We start from the raw sequence: 21,970 nt of genomic DNA, 5'->3' as shown, positions 1-21,970 counted from the left end.
GTTGCAGCCTTCTAGGGTAGACAGTCTCAGGCAGCAGAAGTAAACTGGGAGGGGGCGCTATAACTCAGAAATCCTGGGTCAAATGACCCACATTTGGACCATTAACACTACCCCATGCCCCCATGACATACTCCAAATTTCAAAGCAATCCAATTAACCGTTCAGATTTTAGAGCACTTAAGAGTCAAGCTTTAGTTTAAAGCATATAAAATGGGAGGAATGGAAGCCCTCTTGCCAGTTTTCTGTATTGGTGAATACACAGTGTAAAAAGGTACATTTTGTTAAATGTAGCGTTCAGTTTGGGTCCCCCAAAGATTTAGCCATGCACTACCTTGGGTAAAACTCAAACTCAGACCAGTTTGTCCCACAGCTCATGAGTAGTTTGATCTCTAGCTCAATGGGGGAGTGGAAGATCACTAGAACCATTTTTAAAAAAATGGTTATCTCCAGAACCCTTTGGTCAAATGACTCCAAATTTGGGTCACTAACCCTATCCTGAGTCTTCCTGAGGCACACCAAAATTTCAAAGAACTCCAGCTAAGAATGCTGATTTTATTAGAGGACTTATAAAGGTTGACCTTAAACAGATGTCCCGATACAACCTTAACTACTCCCACACCACTATAATTAGAGCAGTTCTCTAGCACATGATTATGATCAGCTGAATTCCACCCTAAGGTTGAATAACATGAGATGCACGGGACTGCCCTGACTGTCTGAGACCAGACTGGGAACAGTCAATGAAGTTATTTCAAGTGTCCAAGGGCAGTGAGGGAGTAACAGAATACTCTTCTTGCTCAAACTAATAGCCAAGTTCATTGCTCCTCAAGGACAATGTGCTGCCAACAATGGATATCCCATTGATGTCAGCGGATGTTGTATGTGCGGAAAAAGGATATGATTGTAAATGAATAAATACCCTGAACCAAACCCCAAGTACAAAGCCAAATAAGCAGATGCCTCCATTATTTGGAGGACTTCTATTTTCAAATAAGGGTTAAGAATTTCAAATGGCAGGACCAAGTGCTCCTCCACATAGTGAACACAATGGGTCTAACTCACTGACTCCTTTTCCGGCACCCTAGATCTTTGTGAGAAGGGTTTCATTGCTCCCCGATGTCCCTTTAGCTCTCTACAGAAGAACATCTTTCAGGACAAAGTGTTCCTCTCCAATCCAAAATACAACTCAAAACCATGTCTGCCGCGCAGACCATCCTCATGAATGGATCTCCCCATGTGGCTGGTTTAAATGGTGCTCACTGTAAGATTATCGCTACCATGCCCATTATTAAGCCAGAGAGGTTAAATCTAGAGAGGTGCAAAACATCCCACTTGAACCTTGCATTCACTCAAGATCAGCTTGATTCCAAGTGAGACTGCAGCTCAGCTGTGTGCCAGCTCTGGGAGCATCTCAACAAATCTGCATACGTCTTTGTTCTGTCTGCAAATGTTCTAAGGCTGGCTGCTCACAGGCAGCGACGTGGCAGAGTCCAGAAAGTTGCCTGGGATATGGCCATTTCCCTTAACTCTGGAGAGTTGAGCCTGGCCCCAGGTAGTCTGGGGGGCTAGGTGGAAGCCATGTGACAATCTCTGTCACAGAAAGGCTGGGTTTAGCCAATCTCTCTGATCCAGTTGAAAATAAGGAAGTGAACAGGTTAAAACAGAATGGATAAATTATCCCACTGACAAGAATGGCTGCGTGTGCTGGTGAAGGACGGAGAGAGAGAGGGAAAGGGCAAAGAGTGGAGTGCTATTTTGTTTTTTGCCTTTGGCAAAATCTCTGCAGCCAGCTCACTCAAAATGGAAACAATTTTGCAGGGCACAGGACGCACACAGAAACTCAGCAGCAGAGCTTGGCATGTGTGTCTACCCGTGGCCTGGTATTATTAACTCCATCAGTTAGTGGACACACGTATACCATGGAGAGCACTCTGGGGGTGTCCAAGCTGCACCGGCATTCCCATGACATGAGGAGCACCTCTCCGTTCTGACTCTAGAACATGGTACTTGTCCTGCCCCGCCGGGTCAGCGGAGCTGCAGGGTCAATATTCACAACAACCCTGTGCTGGATGCAGGGAAGGACAGAACTGAAACCTGCTAATACAATATAGGCACCTGAAGCCACTCACAACAACATTAACACGCTATAAAGGCTTGGATTCTCCTCTGTATCCATACTGTGCTTAGCACAGAACAAACCCTGCACCATGGGAACTCCCTGCTGGCCAGCAATGGCCTGAGCTGTGCAAAGTGACAATTTGGGCCTAAGTCTTTTAAAACCTTCCTCAAGAGGTTGCCCAAAGTGGGGATCAAAGGCCCCCTCTCTCTGCAGCACACAGGACCAAAGCCAAGAGCAGGTGGCAGAGTGCTGGTGTGCGTCCTGCTGCTCCTACACAGTCATTGCAGGGATAGTGACTAGCCCCACGACAGCAGTCTTCTGTGCTGGGTAGAGGGCACAGGATGGGTATGCTTGGAATACCCTTGTATGCCACCTGCTGCACATTGGTCATGACACAGAAGTATCTAGCGCATGCCGGTTGCATGATTTCTTCCCCTCCCCTGACACTGAGAATCATCAGTAGAACGTGTTAAGCACGTTCATGGAAAGTGACTCCAGCCCTCCCATCATGCTGGCATCAAGGACAGGAGGGCCAGAGTTTGGGAATGTTCTCTAGGTTTTACAGGCAAAGCTTCCCTCACTCCTGGCTTTGAATACCCATAAAACAGAGCAACAGGGAGGTGAAGCTTGAGGCTTGAGACAGCAACTCAGTGCACCATTATTAATACCTTCAATTAGGGGAACCTATTTCACCTATATCTCATTGCTCTTATCATTTTTGAAGACCCAAAAGCAATGATTTCCGGCAATGATTTCCAGAGGTTAATTCTGCATATGTGAAAAAAAACCCTTCCCTTTTAGCAGTTTTCACAGAGTTTAAGGTCAGAAGGGACCACCAGATCATCTGTCTGACCTCCTGTATATCACAGGCCATTGAATTTCACTCATTTACTCCAATATTGAGCCCAATAACTTGAGTTTTAGCTAAAGCACATCTTCCCGGAAGTCATCTGCTCTCGATCTGAAGATATCAAGAGACGGAGAGTCCACCAATTCCCGTGGTAGTTAAAATTTTGTGCCTTATTTCAAATTTACATTTGTCTGGCTTTTTTTTTTATTTTGCCACCTTTCCATTTCATTGACTGTCCCCTTGTTCTTGGGTGAAGAGAGAGAGTCTTGAGCTATTTCCTTTAAACCATTCAGCATTCTGTATATTTTTATCATGGCCCCTTTGGAGGGCATGGATCAGTGTTCACATTGCACTCTTAGTCGGTACCTGGCCCAGCCCAGGGATGCTAATGATCCAACCAGCAGACCAAACTCAGTGATGAGAATATGTTTCAAGCAAAGAAAATTTTGCAAAATTAAAACTTTTTTCCTCCTGTATATCTCAGCCCCTCCTTCATCCACTTGGCAAAGAGATTTTCATTCTTTTCACTCTCAATATTGCCTTGTAAAGCTCAAAACTGGACTAATTTTTAAGCAGAATGATACTAAGAATAATGGGGTTCTTAAAAATTGGAAAAGTTCCTTTTATCCCCTGCTTTTGAGGCATTATATACTGCCTGCTTACATCACCCCTATATCCTCCACAGCTTCATCCTCATGACTTTTCTCCTAACACATCTTCTTGGTCTCTTTCTCTTTCCACAGATTTTTATTCAGGTTTAATATTTAAAATCAGGGGAGGAAGAAAAATCCTGCAGCTACAGTAGCTTGTGAACATAGGAAATATGGCAAACCTCCCACCCTCACTTGAATTCTCCCTAATTCTATTATCATTTTTACTTTCTGTTTTGAAATATTTGCAATCTCAAATAATCAGACTTCCTTTTATTTATTCTTACTGCTAACAGTCGTGCATTTTCTTTGCTGCTTCCCGATATGCTTCAACTCTTGCCAGGTATGGGAAAAAAGCAAGAACTTGTTTAAAACCAATAATGCATCAATATGGGCTTCTCTGCAATTGAGCATGCTGTAAATTCAGAAACAGATAAGAGCTAATTACAGTGGTTCTCACTAAGAGAAGATAATAGCCAGTGAGACACTTATTAGCACTTATTATTTGCCTTATGGTACCATCTAGAGGCCCTGACCAGGGACCCATTGTTCTAGGCACTGTACATACTGAAAGATATTACTATGAAATTGACCCATTTTAAGTGAAATGTGCAAATACGTGGTTTTTCTTCCATCAGTTTCTGGTTTGTTAATGCCACAACAGGAGGCTGAGTTATCTACTAAGGTGAAGTACCTAGCCTGATGGTCCCACGGTCAGGAAGTACAGAGAGGGTTAAAGCCACCTAGCTGGACTGGGTGCATAAAAGCCAGAACCCCAGGATCTGGGCACAAAATGTATGTACTGACAGTATCATTCAACACTCAGGCGAAACTCCCATTGATGCTAACAAGGATCTTTCCAACACACCGACTCTACGCAAGTGTGATCATCTTTTTACCCTAATCTTCCAACTCCCTCGTATGAAATCAGTCAGTTAATGAGTTGATGGTGCCCTGATGTTAAAGGCTTGCGAGTCTATTGAAGTGCATCTGCTTTGTTTATACCAAAGTGCTTGGGAAGGTTACTGACAGTTGTGTTCATTTTAAAATTAACTCACCTGATAAATATACCAAGTTTCCAACAGAAACCCTTCAGCGATGATGCAGGCCTTCGACACTGTCCAAAGACTGGGGAGAAAGGACAGAGCTCGGCAAAACATGCCACAGAGAAAAAAAAACCGTGGGGAGGCCATGTGCACAATCTGCAACACCCCCCCACCCCGCACCCCCATCTTGTTTTTGCACAGTGCAGTTTGGCCCATGGCTTTTTTGCAAAACTGGGAAGTTGAACATGATGAGAGGGGAACACAGAAGGGAGAGGACTTTTGTAGCACCCTGAAGTCTCTGTGGGCCCAATCCTGCACTCCCACTTATTGAAGTCAAGGGGAGTTCAGGAGGGACTTAAGGATGGAATTCCACCCCATGGGACGTGCACTGTCCACCTTTGCAAATGAAGGTCAAGTGGGTGTTAGAAAGAAAATCAAAACAAAACATGAAAACAATGTACAAAAATAAGCAAGTATTGAACAGTTCCACTAGTCTAGGTAGGTATGTGTATACACATCGTATGTGTGTATATCATACGCACAACACAGGGGAGCTCCTGCAGGGCCAATGCTACTCCACCTCATACCAACATATAGGGCAGGAGATAGTTGCCACCGTCTTCCCCAGGCTGTCTATAGAGTATGTGTGTCATGTATGGCCGGTGTGAGAATGCACATGATGGGGTGTTGCCAGATAAACGTTTTATCTGCATGCTTCTGTGACAGCTGCATTACTCAGGACTAATGGAGCCAGGACTGAATTATGCTCTGGATCCCATACAGCGGCCCATGAAACCTTAATTGCACACAACATTTATTATTTGTGTTATGGAAGCAATTAGAAGGCCCCGTTAGAGATCGGGGCTCTGTTGTGCTGGGTGCAGAACAAAACACACAAATGTCCCAACCTGAGGTCCCAATCCAAGGCCTTGATCCTGTAATAAGAACTCCATGGGGGCACAGGGTCTGTTCATGTGGAATCCATGCAGGATTGGGGCCTAAGGGCCCAATCCTCCAAACACTTATGCACATAAATACCTTACTCAATACAGAAATACTACCAATTTCAATGGGACTAATGCACAAGAGTCACATCACTCACCTACCTAAATGTTTCCAGGATAAGGCCCTGTCTGCTGTGTATGCCTCATATTGTAGGAAACAATTATCCGAGGAATTGTAGAGTTGAATGTTTTGCTATTGGTATTGTTTGCATCTCACCAGGCTCCTTTAGTTACCACGAAGTTGGCTGGACAGGGATCGGGGAACAGAAAAACCTAACTGAAACTTTAGAAACCTCCACAAATTGCCCAAATACTTCCCCTCCTCCCCCATGCAATCAGCGAGAGAAAGTGTGACTCTCACAATCCCAATGGCATAAACTTCACATTTATATTTTGGATGGACTGAAGTATTGAGCTGTTAAAATGGCCCTGATCTAGGACTGAATCCTGATCTGCACTTCAGCCCAGGGGAATTCTGGGGGAAAGAAAGTAATATTTTTCCTGGCAGCTGCTAAAAACCACTTAGAAGTTTGAAAAATGAGAAGCATTCACAGTGGGGATAGATTAGCGGGAAGCAGACCCAGCCCCCCCAACTGTTTGCCAGTAGATAAAGATGAAGCACTGTCAGAGATTACAGTGGCAAGAGTGAAATGTGCTGGACCACACGGATAAATTAAAGGCTGAGCAACAAGTCACTAGCACTGGATATTATATATCCAAGAGCGCTGAAGAAAGGGAAGAGCAAAGCGGTTGATCTGTTAGCAAAACTATACAATCTCATTAAAATCAGCCACTGTGCTGGAAGAACGGATACACATACATATGGTTATGTATGCACACCCATCATTATACATATATGTCTATATAGCCGTATCTCTCTCTATAATTCTACAGATCGCCAGAAGCACGTGTGAGCGAGTTCATGATGGTGTGGAATGCTATACACCTGCTATGCAGGTTTTAAAGGATGAATTTGGGATGGTAAAGAATGTGGTCACTGACCAAGCCATGAGTGAGCTGTGCAAGCCATCTGAAAGCGGGCCAATAATACCTCTATAGGACTCCACTCCTTCATTATTCAGGATATGCCACATATCTTACAGAAACACTCATTTAGCATGGCTTCACAGACTTAAAAATGATGCGTTGGACCACGTCTTTTGAACCCCATGTGGCTTAATAGCCCGCTGTAAAGGGTTCAGTGAGAGCCATGAAAACCAACCCAGAGAGCTTTTCTGTACATAAACTCTCATGACTTTCACTTGATAGAGTAGCCAGTGGCTGAATAGGAATGAATTATCTTTTGACCCCTATATATATCCCTGGAGGACAGGGCTGCACCGAATTCGTGCTACCCCTGCTACTGCACTTCGAATTAATGCTACCCCTGCTACTGTTTTCTTTGTACAGAGATCCTAAGAATCCAGGGCTCTCAATCGGGTGTGTTTCATGAGCCTTATATTCAAAGTAAAGGATAAGCCGAGAACCCCCACTGTGATTAGATATTAGACATTTGATCCTAAGCTCTGGATATCCTTGCTTCTGAGGGTATTCAAAGTGCCGACCATGTCTGATGTTTCACATCACCAAGACTTTTCCCCCGATTGCCATCAAATGTCCTCTCTGAATACTGCCTTTTTGGTTCACCTGGCTTTCTGCAGCTTGTACATGATTTGTGCTACTGACCCTTCCCTAGCAGAAGAAACATAATGATTCTGAAAAAAGTGACTGGATATTTATTTTGATATACACCATCTTCTACAACCTTAAGAAATGAGTCGTCTTTACAGAAAGAGTGCAGTTATGGTATAAACATACACAGTATTTATAAATTGCTAACAGGCTAAATATTCAAAAGTGACTAAGAATGGTATACATTGGATCATTTTCAAAAGGAATCAAATCTGATTGGGTTTGCCCAGCTTTTGCTTGTATTTTTCAGTGTCCTATACACAACATCATTTCTCTTGTTAAATGTAAAGGAATGTGTCCTTACAATTGCTTTATTCCAAATCAATGTTACACCAATCAATAAGCAAACCCTACAGCTCTGAGTACAAGTGGCAACCTTCGGAAATGAATATTGATTTCTGTGTACACAGGGGAAGAAGGAATGAGTAACAAAATTGATCCGAAAAATGTTTAAATAGCTTCAAAAGCAGATTCTGAGATTGCAAAGCATTTATTGCCTAATTGAATCGCTTTTCTGAAAGAGCTCACCTGAGACTAATAGACACAGTAGATTAAACTTTCACGAGAAATATAACACCTCACCTATGATTATCTGACATCCCATCAAACTCTGCTTTCATTACCATTACCAGAATCCCTCCCTATGACTGATATCATGATAGTAATGAGCTTATACCAGAACTAATATTTTGATATTACAAGCATGCATTTCTTCATACATGTTCTTATGACAGCAATCAGCCTGTAGCTGTATAACAATTATCAGGACTTTTTCAAGACTTTTGAGATACTAAGCATCAAGTGAAGAATGACTCATATTTAGCTAATTCTAATATGAAAGAGTCATGGGACCAATGCATGAATTTATTTAATGCTACAAATTCAGACGTTTACCAGGCAACCTCATCAATCCAATAATGGTGAACATTTTTTTATCTTGCTTAGGTACATGGGCATCATCACTGTTTATATTGCACCATCCAAGTACATGGCACTTTACAGACAAATAAAAAGACAATGTCTTCTTATTTACAGGTGAGCAAGGAGGTATATGAATAAGACAGAATGCTAAGGAATGAGGCAATCATTGCTATTCACAAGCTGGAGCAGGGAAAGCAACAGTATACCAACTTGTGTAATGATCTTACATTCTGCAAGAAGAAAGCTGTGTGGCTATTTCCTTTAAAGATTACCTTAGTTTTCATTAATACATTTGTAAAATCAGCAACATCTCATTGCTAATCAACAATATTTTTCTTACATATTCATAAAAGTACAGTCTGGTATTCACATGCTTCAGTTCAATCAGTATTAACCAGTTTCTAATGGTTTAAAAAAAAAACCCTCAAGCACAGCTGCACTATTTTTTAAAGACTCTTTGATTTGAAATGCCAAAAGTAAAATGATCCATCACAATCCCTTCCCTATTATAACCTCATTCCCTCTACATTATAATGAAGTGCAGAATAAGTTTTCCAACATAGTTTTCCCCACTATGAGAAGCAAAATATAAAACTGAAATATCTTCATGTACATGAATTTCAAGAAAAACACAGATCAGTGAGGGTCAGAATGTGAATGAAAAGAAACCAAACCTGATATAACTGGAGATTTCAAAATCATCTAACTCCCCCCCCCAAAACAGTACAGTTACACACACACATTTATATAAACTTACCGGAGCAAATATCACCATACACATTTACAAAAGGATTTATAATCCAACTTCCCTCTCCTGAAATAAAGCAAAGGTTGTCTCATACTAAAAATAAAGGCTCCCAAAAAGCTTCTCAGTAGAGAGAGCACCAGCTTCTTGTCTCTCTTTTTATGAAGCAAATAAGGAGAGCAAGAAAATCAATGCTGAGAGAAAGTGAGATGATATACCAATCAGGCAGCAGCCTCAACCTTATTTGTAGAGGGATGGCAAAATGGTCATATTATTAGACAATGACTACACACAAGCTAAGTAAAGAAATCAAATACTTTCCCCTTGGTGGGAAGAAGAATGCTTTGTTGAGGTGTAGTTACCACTATGGTGTGCTATAAAATGTAGCTCATTACTCACCATAGTAAATGCAGGATTGCTTTTTTTTTTTTTTTTTAATGAACATGCTATAGGAAAGAAGCTTTCTCTCTTCTCTACTGGATTTGTGCTAAGCCTAAAGGTTGATTCAGATCAATGATATTTTAAAAAGAGCACTTGGTAGGAGTCACAATGTTGTTAATGGGGCAACGCTCACCTTTGGATATTTACTGTATCTAGACAGATCTATATTCTGTCGATCTGCACAGATTCTCACGTACATTAAATACATAGAGGAGCCCAGTCGTGAAAATGCTGAGCACCTCCAATCCTCCTGGGCTTTAATGGGTGTTGAGATTGTCCAGTATGTTACAGGGTTGATAGAACTTATTTTTTCTTGACAGCTTCTCTTTGGTATAAGAAAAGTAGGAAAAAGTTCTATTCAATTCATTGTCCAAAACCTGAAATATTAATTCCGTACCTGTGCCAACCAGATAAAGGGGGAAAGATAGTAAGATTGTATATTAATTACATCTGACAAACACAGAGACCAGATCACAGATTGGATACATGGGATTTTTTTAGCACTTCCATGGAATTCTCTTGGAAAGAGGAACACGATGTACATCTACACTGCAATAAAATACCTATGACAGAACTGCAGCTGGCCCGGGGCAGCTGACTTGAGCTCGGGCTATGGAGCTAAAAATTGCAGTGTAGACATTTGGGCTTGGGCAGAAGCCCAGGGTCCCAAACCCTGCAATGAGGGTGGGTCTGAGAGCCCAGGCTCCAGCCAAGCCCGAACGTCTACACTGCTATTTTTAGCCCTGCAGCCTGAGCAGTGAGCCTGAGTCAATTGACCCAGGCTCTGAGACCTAGTGCCACAGGTTTTATTGCAATGTAGCCGTACCCACAGTTCCCCATGCCTTGCAGCACAGGGCTCTGTCCCTCCACAGCTTACCATTCTTTGGCCTAAACATCAGTTCCTCACATTTGTTCCCTGTCCGCAGTTAAACAAGGGGCAAAAGGAAAACCAGCCCATAGCAGCAGAACTTACTACACTGAGCATTTTATTTTATCCCTTGCTGGTTACCCTTTGACAGGCTAAGTATAAAGCACCCATGTATCTTGTCTTTTTGGGCAAAGGACTTGGTTCATTGCTTAGTCTGTGGGGGTGATTCTTCAGTCGTTCACCTTGTATTCAGAGTAGCAGCCGTGTTAGTCTGTATTCGCAAAAAGAACAGGAGGACTTGTGGCACCTTAGAGACTAAGAAATTTATTTGAGCATAAGCTTTCGTGAGCTCACACCATACACACTGTAACACCCATTGTTTCATGTTCTCTGTGTATATAAATCTCCCCACTGTATTTTCCACTGAATGCATCCGATGAAGTGAGCTGTAGTTCACGAAGGCTTATGCTCAAATAAATTTGTTAGTCTCTAAGGTGCCACAAGTACTCCTTTTCTTTTCACCTTGTATTGTCATTTATACCAGTGCATAGTGGGTGTAAAGTGCTCCCAGATCACAACAGTGGCATTTTGCACTGACTCCAATAGTGAATGGTCCTTTTTGCATGCTTCTCCTCCATCTCACACATGGGCCTACCACTCCTTCATATGTGAAGTCTTCACTGTACACTGCAATAAACATACGCTGACACATGCTCCTGTGACTTTACAGAAAAACAAGGCAAATAAATACAAGAAAACACACTCTTTTATTTGAGGACAAGAGATGCATTGTTATATTTCACATAGAAATGTCAACTGTGTGACGACAAGTCTGCAAAGCTAGATTGAAACCCATTTGCTTTCAAAAGCTGGACAGGAGAAAGTTCCAGCACAGGGGAGGCACTAGGCCAGATTCTGTTGCACCAGTGCAACTCGACTACTGAAGACACTGAGAGCAGAATTTGAGCTACCATACTTTGGCCATTGATTTTACATCAGTATAACCCCACTAACTTCCCAGGGTGGATTTGGATTTACACTGGTAGGAGTGAGAAGAGAAGCAGGTCTTCTCTTTATTGGGACATTCTAGAGGAAAAAAATGAAGGAGGTTGCCCTACTTGGATGATTAGATTTAAGCTGCTCTGGCCACACACTTCTGACAGGCCTGATCTTAAGTCAACTCCAAACACAATGGATACCCAAAAGTTTGTTGTAAGGTAGGTATTTTGCCTACCAGACCCATGAGATGTAGGGTGGCAATTGGAGCCCCCAGGCATCCAGATAAAACAACAATCTCAACTCCTGTGATCTGCAGCACTTGGGAGCACTCAAATTCCACTGCATCTTCAATCAGCACACTGAACGGCTTTCTAATCTGGAGCAATGGATTACGTACTGAGTGAATACAGTAGGTCCTTTGACAAGGACCTAAACAATGCAAACGCAGGAAGTCATTCTCACTTAACTAGCCAAGCGGTCATTTTAGGACATGAAAGTAGTGGGTGTTGGGGAACAATTCTTTCCTTTCCCCTCCACCCATAGGAGTCTGGGGCTTTATCCCTTCTCTGTGTTTCAGAGATGGCAAGGCAGGAAAGAGAGAGGGAAGCAGAAATTAGATACGACACATTGTGTATGAACGTAACCGCATTGAGGCATAGTGCCAATGCACTGCATCAGCTAACGAAATCACACAGGACAATACATAAATGGCCTCGTATATGGCATTCAAGATGGACTGAAAATGAAGCTGCTTCCCTGCAATATGAATAGCACAGTAATAAAGTGCAACACAGGGACATTCAACACGATGTGAAAAGATGACCCAGGAACACACAAAAGTTACCATCCAAAATCCACACTGTAACTGAACGGGGAGTAATCCATGTCCTTCCATTACTATTTAGGAAGCTGTCTCCACCACTCCGCCTCATACCCAGTGGTTCACAGCTTTTGGAGGACATCCAGTCTCTTGGGTTAACTGAACTCCCAGCTGAGATCTCTTGCGTGTGCAGGCTCTTTTCCACGATGATCATGAACAACTTAGTTTTCTTGCTAGCATGAGAACCAGTTGCATTTTAAAATCTTACAGCTAGACTCCCGTGCTTCACGGAAAGGCGTAAGAAACCTCAGGGTGGAGCGTTGTGGAATGAGCGGTTTCTAGGCAAAGGCCTTCCAGCCCCTGCCAGTTAGCGGTTGGCACTGTATTCCTCCTCAATATCCCATCGAAGACTAACTCCGCTGGAAATATTGCGAGAATGCTCCTCTTTACATGACTTCTCCAGACAGAGCTGTCCCCCCACATAACAGACTGGTGCAACTGTCCTGGGCCCTGTGCTTTGGGGGCCCCCCACGCTTTTGGGGGGGAATGCCACAGGGAGGCCAGGGTGGCCCAGGAGGCTAGCGGGGCGGGCCTGGTGCAGGCAGCAGGGGTCGGGTCTGCACCCCACACTCACCGGCCTGGGCATTTATTTCTTGCCCGCAACCCCCTGGGCTTGGGCTCGGGCTCGGGCTCTGGGGCAGCAGCAGCAGGAACCGGCCCCAGCCCCCTCCTGCTCCGCTGGCTCCCGGCGTTGCCTGACACCGCAGAGTCCTAGCAGCCCCCAACCACTAGTGCCAGGGCAGGCTGACCCTGACCCTGCCCTTCCACCTCAGACGGACCCTTCCCTTTTCCGGACCCTCCACCAGCACAGGGGGGCCCCCCCTCGCCCCTAGCAAAGGTGAGTGCCAGCCAGTAGTCTCCATCATCCCTCGCCCAGCACTGGTGTCCCTCCAGTGCCCCACACCTCCCGCTTCCACTGCCCTTTCTCCTCTATCCAGGCACTGGGTGGGGTCCTTCAATGCCACCTTCAGGCCAGCACCAGCCCTTATTGCCCCCCTGCCTCAGGGTCCTCCTTGCCTTTCAGCTCTCCAGCCTTGGGGTCCCCCTCCCACAGTACCAGGACCTGCAGTCCCATAACTCTGCTCTCTCCACCATCCACCAGGTCTAGGGTCCTCCATCCATCTGCTTTTCTGCCTCCTAGTCCCCTCCCAACCACCAGAGGAAATAGATCTTAGATCCCCTCCTCCATGCTGGAGGGTCCTGGTTCTCCAGCATTAGGGCACATCCAAGAGCCACCCAGTTCCAGAGACATGCACTCTCAGTGTTGCAAATGTGTAATTACATTTTTAAAAAATCCACTGAGGGTAGCGAGACCATATTCACCTGGGAAGCGAGTTTGCTGCAAGGAAGTCCAGGAAGGTGGATTTGAGAATGCAAGCGGCGCGACACTAATTGTGATTGGTGAGGGTTTTTTTTTAATTATATGAACTTCATTTTAATTATAAAAAAGAACTACAATATAATATAACAACATTATAATTATACAGCTGGGCGCTATCAATATTTAACCTGCAGCCAGCAGCTGCCCTTGAAGTTCACTGTAACCAGATTTCACCTGTACAAAAATGTTAAGGGGGGCCCCATACAGGCTGATTTGCCCCTGGCCCCGCACCCAGCTAGGGACAGCCCTATCTCCAGATAATGTTATGTTCAGGACAGATGCCCCAGAAAACAAACAAAACAAACAAACAAACAAACAAACACACACACACACACACACACACACACACAGAGTTAAGGAGGCATTTTTCAATGGCTTCCTCTTGCCCAATTTTAAGTTAAACTCGGGGGAAAACCCATGAAGTTCCATTACATTTGAAACTTCAAGCCTGAAAAAGCTCAGACACATTCTTGTAATACGATCCCAACTCAGTGTCAGTTTTCCCTGGGGTGAGAAGTCCCCCTGCTCTAGGTTGTTTCACAAGATACAGATCAGTATGACATAGGGAAATTCTTGGGGGAGAAAGTTTATTTGGACTGTAAGTTCCTTATTTAGACCACAATCCTTCCAGGGAATCTACTAGCATGGACCCCAGTATCCAAGCAGAGTCTCACTGAAGCTCCCATTTCAGGATGGGGAGCCTTTGGTTGTAGGTTCCTTGGGTCAGTTACCATAAACCTAAAAATGCTCCTCTTAAAGTCACTGGGAGCTTTGTCACTGATTTCAGTGCAATTGGGATAATACCCCTTGCCTCATTCCTGGCCTGTGTAGTACCTAGCACATTGTAGATGCTCGGCTATTACGTCAAAGTATCACACGATCTCCTTGACTTTCTGGATCCACTGTGTGAAAGTCTGAGATACCATGCCTGAAATATATACAAACACTGAGCCATTTGCCTCAGAGGGTTAAAGGAGGTTGCAGTCTGCTAAGAGAATGGGTTGATGTCTCAGCCTCAGCCATGAAAATAATGGGGCGAAAGTATTAGTTCACTGAGAATTGCTGGTAAAAATAACCTGTGAGCCTACAGAACATTAAAGCAGATTCTCATCATGGTGGGATGTATTTCCATACTTCCATTTCGATTTTTATTTAAATTTTGCAAAGACGTTAAAATTAATTAAGTCTGAGCTACAACTGGAAATCATTTGCCTTTCTGTTGGAAATGGGATCTTTCTTAAGGAACATTCTCCCATTTGTTTCTATATGCAAATATCGCAGAGAGTTGATCAATCTCTAGCTTGTTTCAGAAGTTTGCAATGCTAATGAGAAAACCAATTTCGACATATTATGTAAGCTGGAGTCTGCGGTAGAGATTCTTGGCATGCCAGATGTAAACACAGACACCCTCACACATCCACTTTAAAAGCATTTGTAAACGAGCATGTTGCGTGAGCATTAGGGGGACCGATTCAGTTGACTTGAGTGGAGTTACTCCTGATTTACACCAGTGAAAGAGAGTCAAGCCCTAGATTCAAAATAATAGTGCAGTGGCAATCTGAGAAGTGACCATACTTTTGTTATAGACGGTGCTTGGAGAAGTTTTTGGTGACAATCTAGTGGATCACATACAATTTTACAGAACCCTTTAGAGTACTTCTATACTGCAAAAAAACCAAATCCAAACTAAACCCCAGAAGTGAGCCGCGGAGCCTGGATCTACAAATCTGGGCTTGAGCAACGGTGCTAAATATAGATGTTCCAGCTCAGGCTTTGAAGCCCAGTGAGGGGGTTGGGGGTTCAGAGCCCGAGCTGAAACAGCAGCAAGGCTGTTTTTAGCAGGGTAACGCAAGCCCCACAAACTCCAGTTTGTAGACTCAAGCTCTGATACTCGTTGCCACAGGTTTGGTTTTGCTGTTTATTTTTAATTTTTTTTAAAACAGCCTAGACATACCCTTAGAGTCTGGACACCCAAAATCCTGCCAAAAGGACTGGGGGGTAGAATGAGGAATTGCTCTGAGGGTATGTGAATGCAGCAGTGGTTACAAAGAGGAGCTGGGAGGAGGAGGGGGGAGGTGGACAGACATTTATTTTGAGGTTTGCCCCCTTGATCCAGAGCTCGGGGCAGGAAAGTGAATTAAAATCAACGTGCATTGAAAAGGACCTACTTGAGTTGAACTGGATTTAATGGAAGCAAAGGGGGTTAAAATCAAATCTCTCATTCGCACCATCCAAACCATTTACTGTGGCCAAAAAATGGTATATTCCTGTCAACCAATATAAAAAAGTAGGTGTAAATGTATACCTGCATGTACCCTTCCCCATACCTCTGATTCAGAGCAACTCCAGAGTGACTTGCGGATTTAGAATTAAAACACTGATTTAAAGTTGAAACCTGAAGTTTATGACATGGAAAAGAAAAAAATATATACATATATATTTCTAGTTTCAGAGTAGCAGCCGTGTTAGTCTGTATTCGCAAAAAGAAAAGGAGTACTTGTGGCACCTTAGAGACTAATAAATTTGTTAGTCTCTAAGGTGCCACAAGTACTCCTTTTCTTTATACATATATATAGTTGTGCTACATTGTCACACTCATGGATACCACTGAACCTGGGAGCATGAATCTTGATCAGAATATTGGCTGCATGTGTCAAAGATCCCATCAGGAACCACTCAAAATGAGACCTGGCAGTTGATCCTGTAAGCATCCTATTGCAATGTCAAGTACCACAAAATCATTAATCACACCTTGTTCTTTTGTGTTATTCAGCAAAGAGGGAAAAAAATATTTTCTGCCTCAAGCCAGCCATCTTATCATGAGCTTTAAATCTTGATTGCAAGCCTTCTTCCGGTCCCTTCCCTTTATGCTGCTTAGAGCTTTGAATGTATAAGCTGTTAAAATTGTGCTGGCTCATCAAGTTCTGCTCTAAATTCCAAACTACGCAATTGTTAAAATAATTCATAGTTTTAACACTGCTACTGGTACAACAGAGAATTTAATGTCGAGACACAAAATATTAAGAGAGAACCCTTAAGTAACAAGGAGAACAGCCAAAGTACAGGCAGCACTTGGGACAGAAAAAAAATCAAAAGAAGAGGAAACACCTACACAGCTTTAGACTGCATATTCTTCAATGCAAACACCACAAAACTCAATCTCCGCAAGAAAGCAGCAGTTGTTTGGGTGGGGTTATAAAGGTAAGGCAGCAGCCCTAGCACCATTGCAGATATTCCTGGGGATGATAATGCTAGACTGGTATGAGTCCAGCTTCTCTTGGGCTGACATTTATACCAGTGTAAACCATCCTCACTGCTGGTATCTTGATGGACAGTCTCAGGGAAGACGTCAAGGAGTGACCTGGCATTGAGGCTTGACTGGGCTTAAGGAAGAAGCAATGGTGTGGAGCGCAGCCCTTGTCTTGTCTCCTAAAAGCAGAGGAAGAGCTCCCATTTCTCTCCCTTGCTGAGGGGAGGTGCGTTCCCCAACTGCTCCCACCTGCTCAGATGGTGTGCTGACAACATCTTCATCCATGGTTCAAGTAGCTGGAGACTGGACCTCCGCTTACAGGATCAGAGAAGACGCCCATTGATGGGCGAGCTCAATGACACCCGTGCCGCCTGCATCTACTCATGCTGTTCTCTGCAGACTGCAGTCTATAGAGCCGTCCATCGGGAACCTTTCCACAGCACTACATTCACTGCCTCTCTAACCAGGGAAAATAATCATCCCAGTCCATTAGTGCACTGAATTTAATTGCAAGTAAGGGAGATAACTTGTGGCCTTCAAATTCTTGAACAGAGGACAGAATTGAGCGGGAACGGGTGTGCTAACTCCTGGCCAAAAAAAAGTGTATTTAGGAGGATTTTTGAGGCGTTCCAGAAAATAGCATTTAGGAGCATGGCTAATCTCTCCACTTATTTTTGTGGCACATACCCATCAAAATCTAGCAGATAATCAGTGTAAATAGATTTGAAAACCTAGCCATGTCAATCTGAACATCCACTGTATTTCTGAAGTTCAAAACCGTGCCACTGACACCTTATTATTATGACAGGTTTCAGAGTAGCAGCCGTGTTAGTCTGTATTCGCAAAAAGAAAAGGAGTACTTGTGGCACCTTAGAGACTAACACATTTATTAGAGCATAAGCTTTCGTGAGCTACAGCTCACTTCATCGGATGCATTTGGTGGAAAAAATCTCCTCTCTGTTTTTTCCACCAAATGCATCCGATGAAGTGAGCTGTAGCTCACGAAAGCTTATGCTCTAATAAATGTGTTAGTCTCTAAGGTGCCACAAGTACTCCTTTTCTTATTATTATGGTTTTGCTCCAAAATTTTGCCTACCCCGTTCCCATAATTAAGTCCCTTCTCTTTATTTCTTAAACTTTTGGCATTTTAAAAAACAACCTGGAGGCCAAACAAGCAGAGGGCGGATGAAAACCATGTGGAATAAGAATTAATCAGATCCATTTCTATTGCATTTTCCTGAAGGTATTTAAAAGTAAAAACCAAATTACTGTCAACTGTACTTTAAGTTTTCAGCGATGTAGCCAGCAGAAAGCTGTTATTAAAACTACTGTATAATTGCCTCCTTTACTCTCCTTCCCACATGAGCAGCATTATTTTACTCACAGTCAAAATCTCACAGTATTGGCTTCATAACAGAGCCTGTCAATCAGATTCCATCAGATGATGCCAGAAAAAAAAAAACAACCTAGCAAGAAGCTGTGTCTCTTCCCCCCCTCTCCTCCCATGCTCTTGGGGCTCAGCCTCGCCTTTTATACACCCACTCGCACCCCAGCTCAGCAATGCTCTTCCAACTGGGCTGAAGTCCCACGGACTCCAAGTGGACTTCATTTTACGCAAGGGCTTTGCTGAATCGGGGCATAAGAAAAAAAATTGGTGCTATTCCCCCACGATTAGAATAGTATCTCATGTACAAACCCATGCTTAGGCATCTGAATCCAAATAACGGGCCTGAAATCAATGGGACCTGTGTGCGCTCAGCGTCTCCGGAAACCAGGCCACTTATTAGGTGCCTTCATAGTGTGTTAGCGCTTTACACGTTCCAGTTTGAAAGTTGTGGCCCTTGTTCAGAGTCATGCCTGCTTCTTAACTATTAAGCCAGCCTTTCTCCCTCTGCTAAATCTCAGGCCTATAGTTCTCATCCAGCCAGTAGGTTTTGCTGCTGTAAGCCAGGAAGTCTTACTTCCCCTGTGGACAATATTATATATCCTTCACCCCGACCCTGACCCTTCATTTCTTGCATGCCCAAAACTCCCCCTGCAAAACAGGTGTGACAGATTGGGCTGGGTTGTGGCTCTCCAGAGAGATACCACAGCATTCTACCTGAGTGACCCCAGTGAGCCAACTCCAAGTTTTTGGAATCATTACGCACTGGAAAATAAGAGTCATCTCCATTCGCTGGGGTGATAGGAGAGCACAGAGGGTCAGAGTCTATAACCAAATACACATCTTCCATCCAATGCTGCTTTTATCTGCTCTGCCTCTCAGCTATGCCATCAGGTAATCTGACTGAGTCTGCGTTCCAATTGCTTGCACACTGCTACGATTAAGACAACCCTGTACCGGTGTTGCTCTCTGGTGGGCACAGAAGGAAATTACTAACAAATCCTGAATGAGAAAGAGAAGACAGAATCTCCGGCAGATCGGCGCCACCTCCTGTGAAAGCACGGGGAGTCACGGAGCAGGGCAGAAGGTCAAAGGCCTGAGCTCGAGAGAGACACTGGCATAGCCAGTGCACACATTGCTTCATGAATCTGGAAAGCTCGTAGCAACAGAGGGAGAACTAGGACATGATCATAGTCTGATTTATACATGGGGGCCACAACAGGCAAAAGGCAGACCTGGCCCGGGCCACCAGGCATTTATCCAGTCAGTGTCCCAGGTGAAGGAGCCAGTTTATCAACCCTTGTGTGAGATCAGGACAAGCTGAAAGAGAGCAGGTCACTGTGTCAAGCCAGAGCCCCTCAGATGGGGCCAGTAAGAATAATAAGCTCCACACATCCCCGACCTCCAGCATGGGGAGAGGAGAGGCATCTCCCCCATGGGTCGGGGGATGTTCAAAGAAAGGAGATCTGCACTCTTCCACTGGCAGGGCAGGAAAAGAGGAACTGGGAGCAGGGCAGGAACTTCCCCATCCCCGTTAAAAGGAGCCCTTGTTCCTTGCGCGGGTGATGGACGGTTGAATGAACAACGGTCACCGGCCTGGAGCCTGGCTGCTGCTGCTTTGGAGCCCCATAGTGGCCGGTGCACTGAAGCAACTGCCCTGCAGAGATCCTTCATCTGGAAGATGGCAGTGCTATGCAGTCAAATGAACAGCTTTGAATGACGGGTGGAACGGGGACAGAGGTTAAGTCACTTTGATTTTGCTTACTTTGGGTGGGACAGGAGTGACAGAGCCCATCCCTGCAAAGAAATGAGGCATCTTGTACCAATTTGCGGCGGCAAGATTTAGAAAAACTTCACCCAGCTTGTTAAAAAGTTTAAGCCAAAGCCCCTTCTGCTAAGTGACCAGCTCCTGAACGGCCACACCACAATGGGGCACATGCCTTGGCAGCATTAAAGGAGCACCTGATTCATAAGTGAGACTGAGCTATTCTAAAGGACGCTTGGTTAGGCTCCCATCATGCAAAGCATTCTCCACACACTTAACTTTATGTACTGCAAGTAGCCTCAGGGTAGCCACCAGGATGACTCACAGTGTACAAAGTTAAACATGCACTGGTTTGCACACACACAAGCCTTGGAGCCTTACTCACCTTTGGCTTCGCTCCCATATTACACACACGCTGCTTTCAGCTCTTTTTCTTTCACTGAGTTATTTTTTCTCCCTCCCAGTTCCCACAACTTATTATTTTATCCTTTGCTAGAAGAATTCCGCTCTCCATGTCAGTCTGATGTCTGTGGGACAAACAGAGGACTCCATGCTGCCCTCGGGTACACCCAGGCCATTCACAATGGCTACAACTGGGACTGCACAGCTGGAATTAGTACAGTCAGTGGAGCTTTCCCTCCAGTGGCCAAGTGCCCTGTGCATATGCACATAGCTGAAATGAGGCCTGCAACAATTTCCTGCTAGATCCTTGAAAACTCTTAGTGAATTAAGTTTAAATCTCTTTGGAGTCTGTTGTATTAAACGCAAAGGTTCTGTATTATTGGGGGCCTGGATTGCATGTTACTTTGGGGGAGGATAGGATGTGAATCCTGGGAAGTGTTATTAACATCAAAGGACTGCACTGAACAATGGGCCAGACAAGAATGGACTTTTGGGACAAATAGTGTCATGTGGTTTGCTTGGGGAATCTTTATGGGGAAGTGAATGCAAATTACCCACCTCTGGTTATGCAAAAACCCACCTTTGGAAGCTACGCCCTGAGGAGAGGATCACTGGCCACTGATTACCTGTTCCTGGAGTCTGAAGATCAAAGGCCCAAATTGTATAAAGGAAAGACTGAATATTCATGGGCTTGCTAGTTCTGGGCTAAGGCTGTTGTGAGCTGGTTAACACTCTGTGAGATTTGAAGGACTGCATCCTAGCAGAGCCCTGGTGAAGCTGGCAGCGATCTCTGGTAAGATTATTAGCACATGTATAGTTTCTTTTGTGTTGTTTTATATGTTTTCTCGGTAATGCTTTCACCTTAAGAATAAACTCGCTTGCTTCAGAAGGCAACCCCAGCTGTTCACAGCCTTCAGTAAGAAAGCAAAATACAGGAAGTTTGGCTTGCTGGGGAATAGCAGAGTGTGGGCAGGGAACTGTGCAGCCTGGAAAGATCCCGGTCAGGAGGGAGAGAGAGACAGATCTCAGCCCAACAGAGGTGACAGCTGAGAAGCCTGGCGTGGGTGCCCTTGAGGGACCACAGAGGAGGAATACCAATGCAGTTGCCCTGACCTGTGACAGGGCAGCCCATGGACAGATGCTCCACCATCTGAACCAAACAAGAGGAGCCATCTGATTGAGCCAACAGGACCTGCAGGCTCATCTTAGCTGGGGCTATATCTCGCCTAGAGACAGTGAGCCCTTGCACCATCTATCTCTGGGGAACGGTGAGATAGCCTCCTGCTTCCCTCCTGCTCAGGACAGCAGGGTAGGAAGCTGTGATCTCTGGTCTAACAGAATGTCACTCGTGGGGCCGGCCCAAAGCTTTTGACAGCTAGGATTTTATCACAGACCCTAACGGTGCGGATTAACTAACCCACAGGGAAAGGCCTAAATATGTCTTTACACAACAGACGAAGCTCCCTACCAGGACAGGTGCTCTCAACCTCCACCCCAAGAAAACCCAAAATGGTTTAAAAGGGCGTTTAACCCTTGCAGGCTGCATTAGGATCAGGATCCTTGCCCTGTCCCC

The 21,970-nt window shown here is 44.4% G+C and overlaps 1 protein-coding gene across 2 annotated transcripts in view; it reads right to left on the bottom strand.

Annotated features, from left to right (window-relative positions):
* SYNPR (synaptoporin) overlaps window positions 1-21,970 on the bottom strand; it is a 180,259-nt gene that overhangs the window by 71,515 nt on the left and 86,774 nt on the right. Inside the window, exon 1 of one of the 2 annotated variants that reach the window (XM_038408117.2) lies at window positions 9,040-9,407. The exons of the other annotated variant lie outside the window; for it this stretch is intronic. Coding sequence (XP_038264045.1) covers window positions 9,040-9,063 — 24 coding nt within the window. The 5' untranslated portion in view covers window positions 9,064-9,407. Of the gene's footprint in view, window positions 1-9,039; window positions 9,408-21,970 lie in introns of those variants that run through there. 2 annotated transcript variants of the gene reach the window in all.

This window comes from Dermochelys coriacea, chromosome 7, assembly GCF_009764565.3.
Source record: "Dermochelys coriacea isolate rDerCor1 chromosome 7, rDerCor1.pri.v4, whole genome shotgun sequence".
Lineage (NCBI taxonomy): Eukaryota > Metazoa > Chordata > Testudines > Dermochelyidae > Dermochelys > Dermochelys coriacea.
Note: the sequence above shows the minus strand (reverse complement) of the source record. Positions and strands in the feature narration are given on the sequence as shown.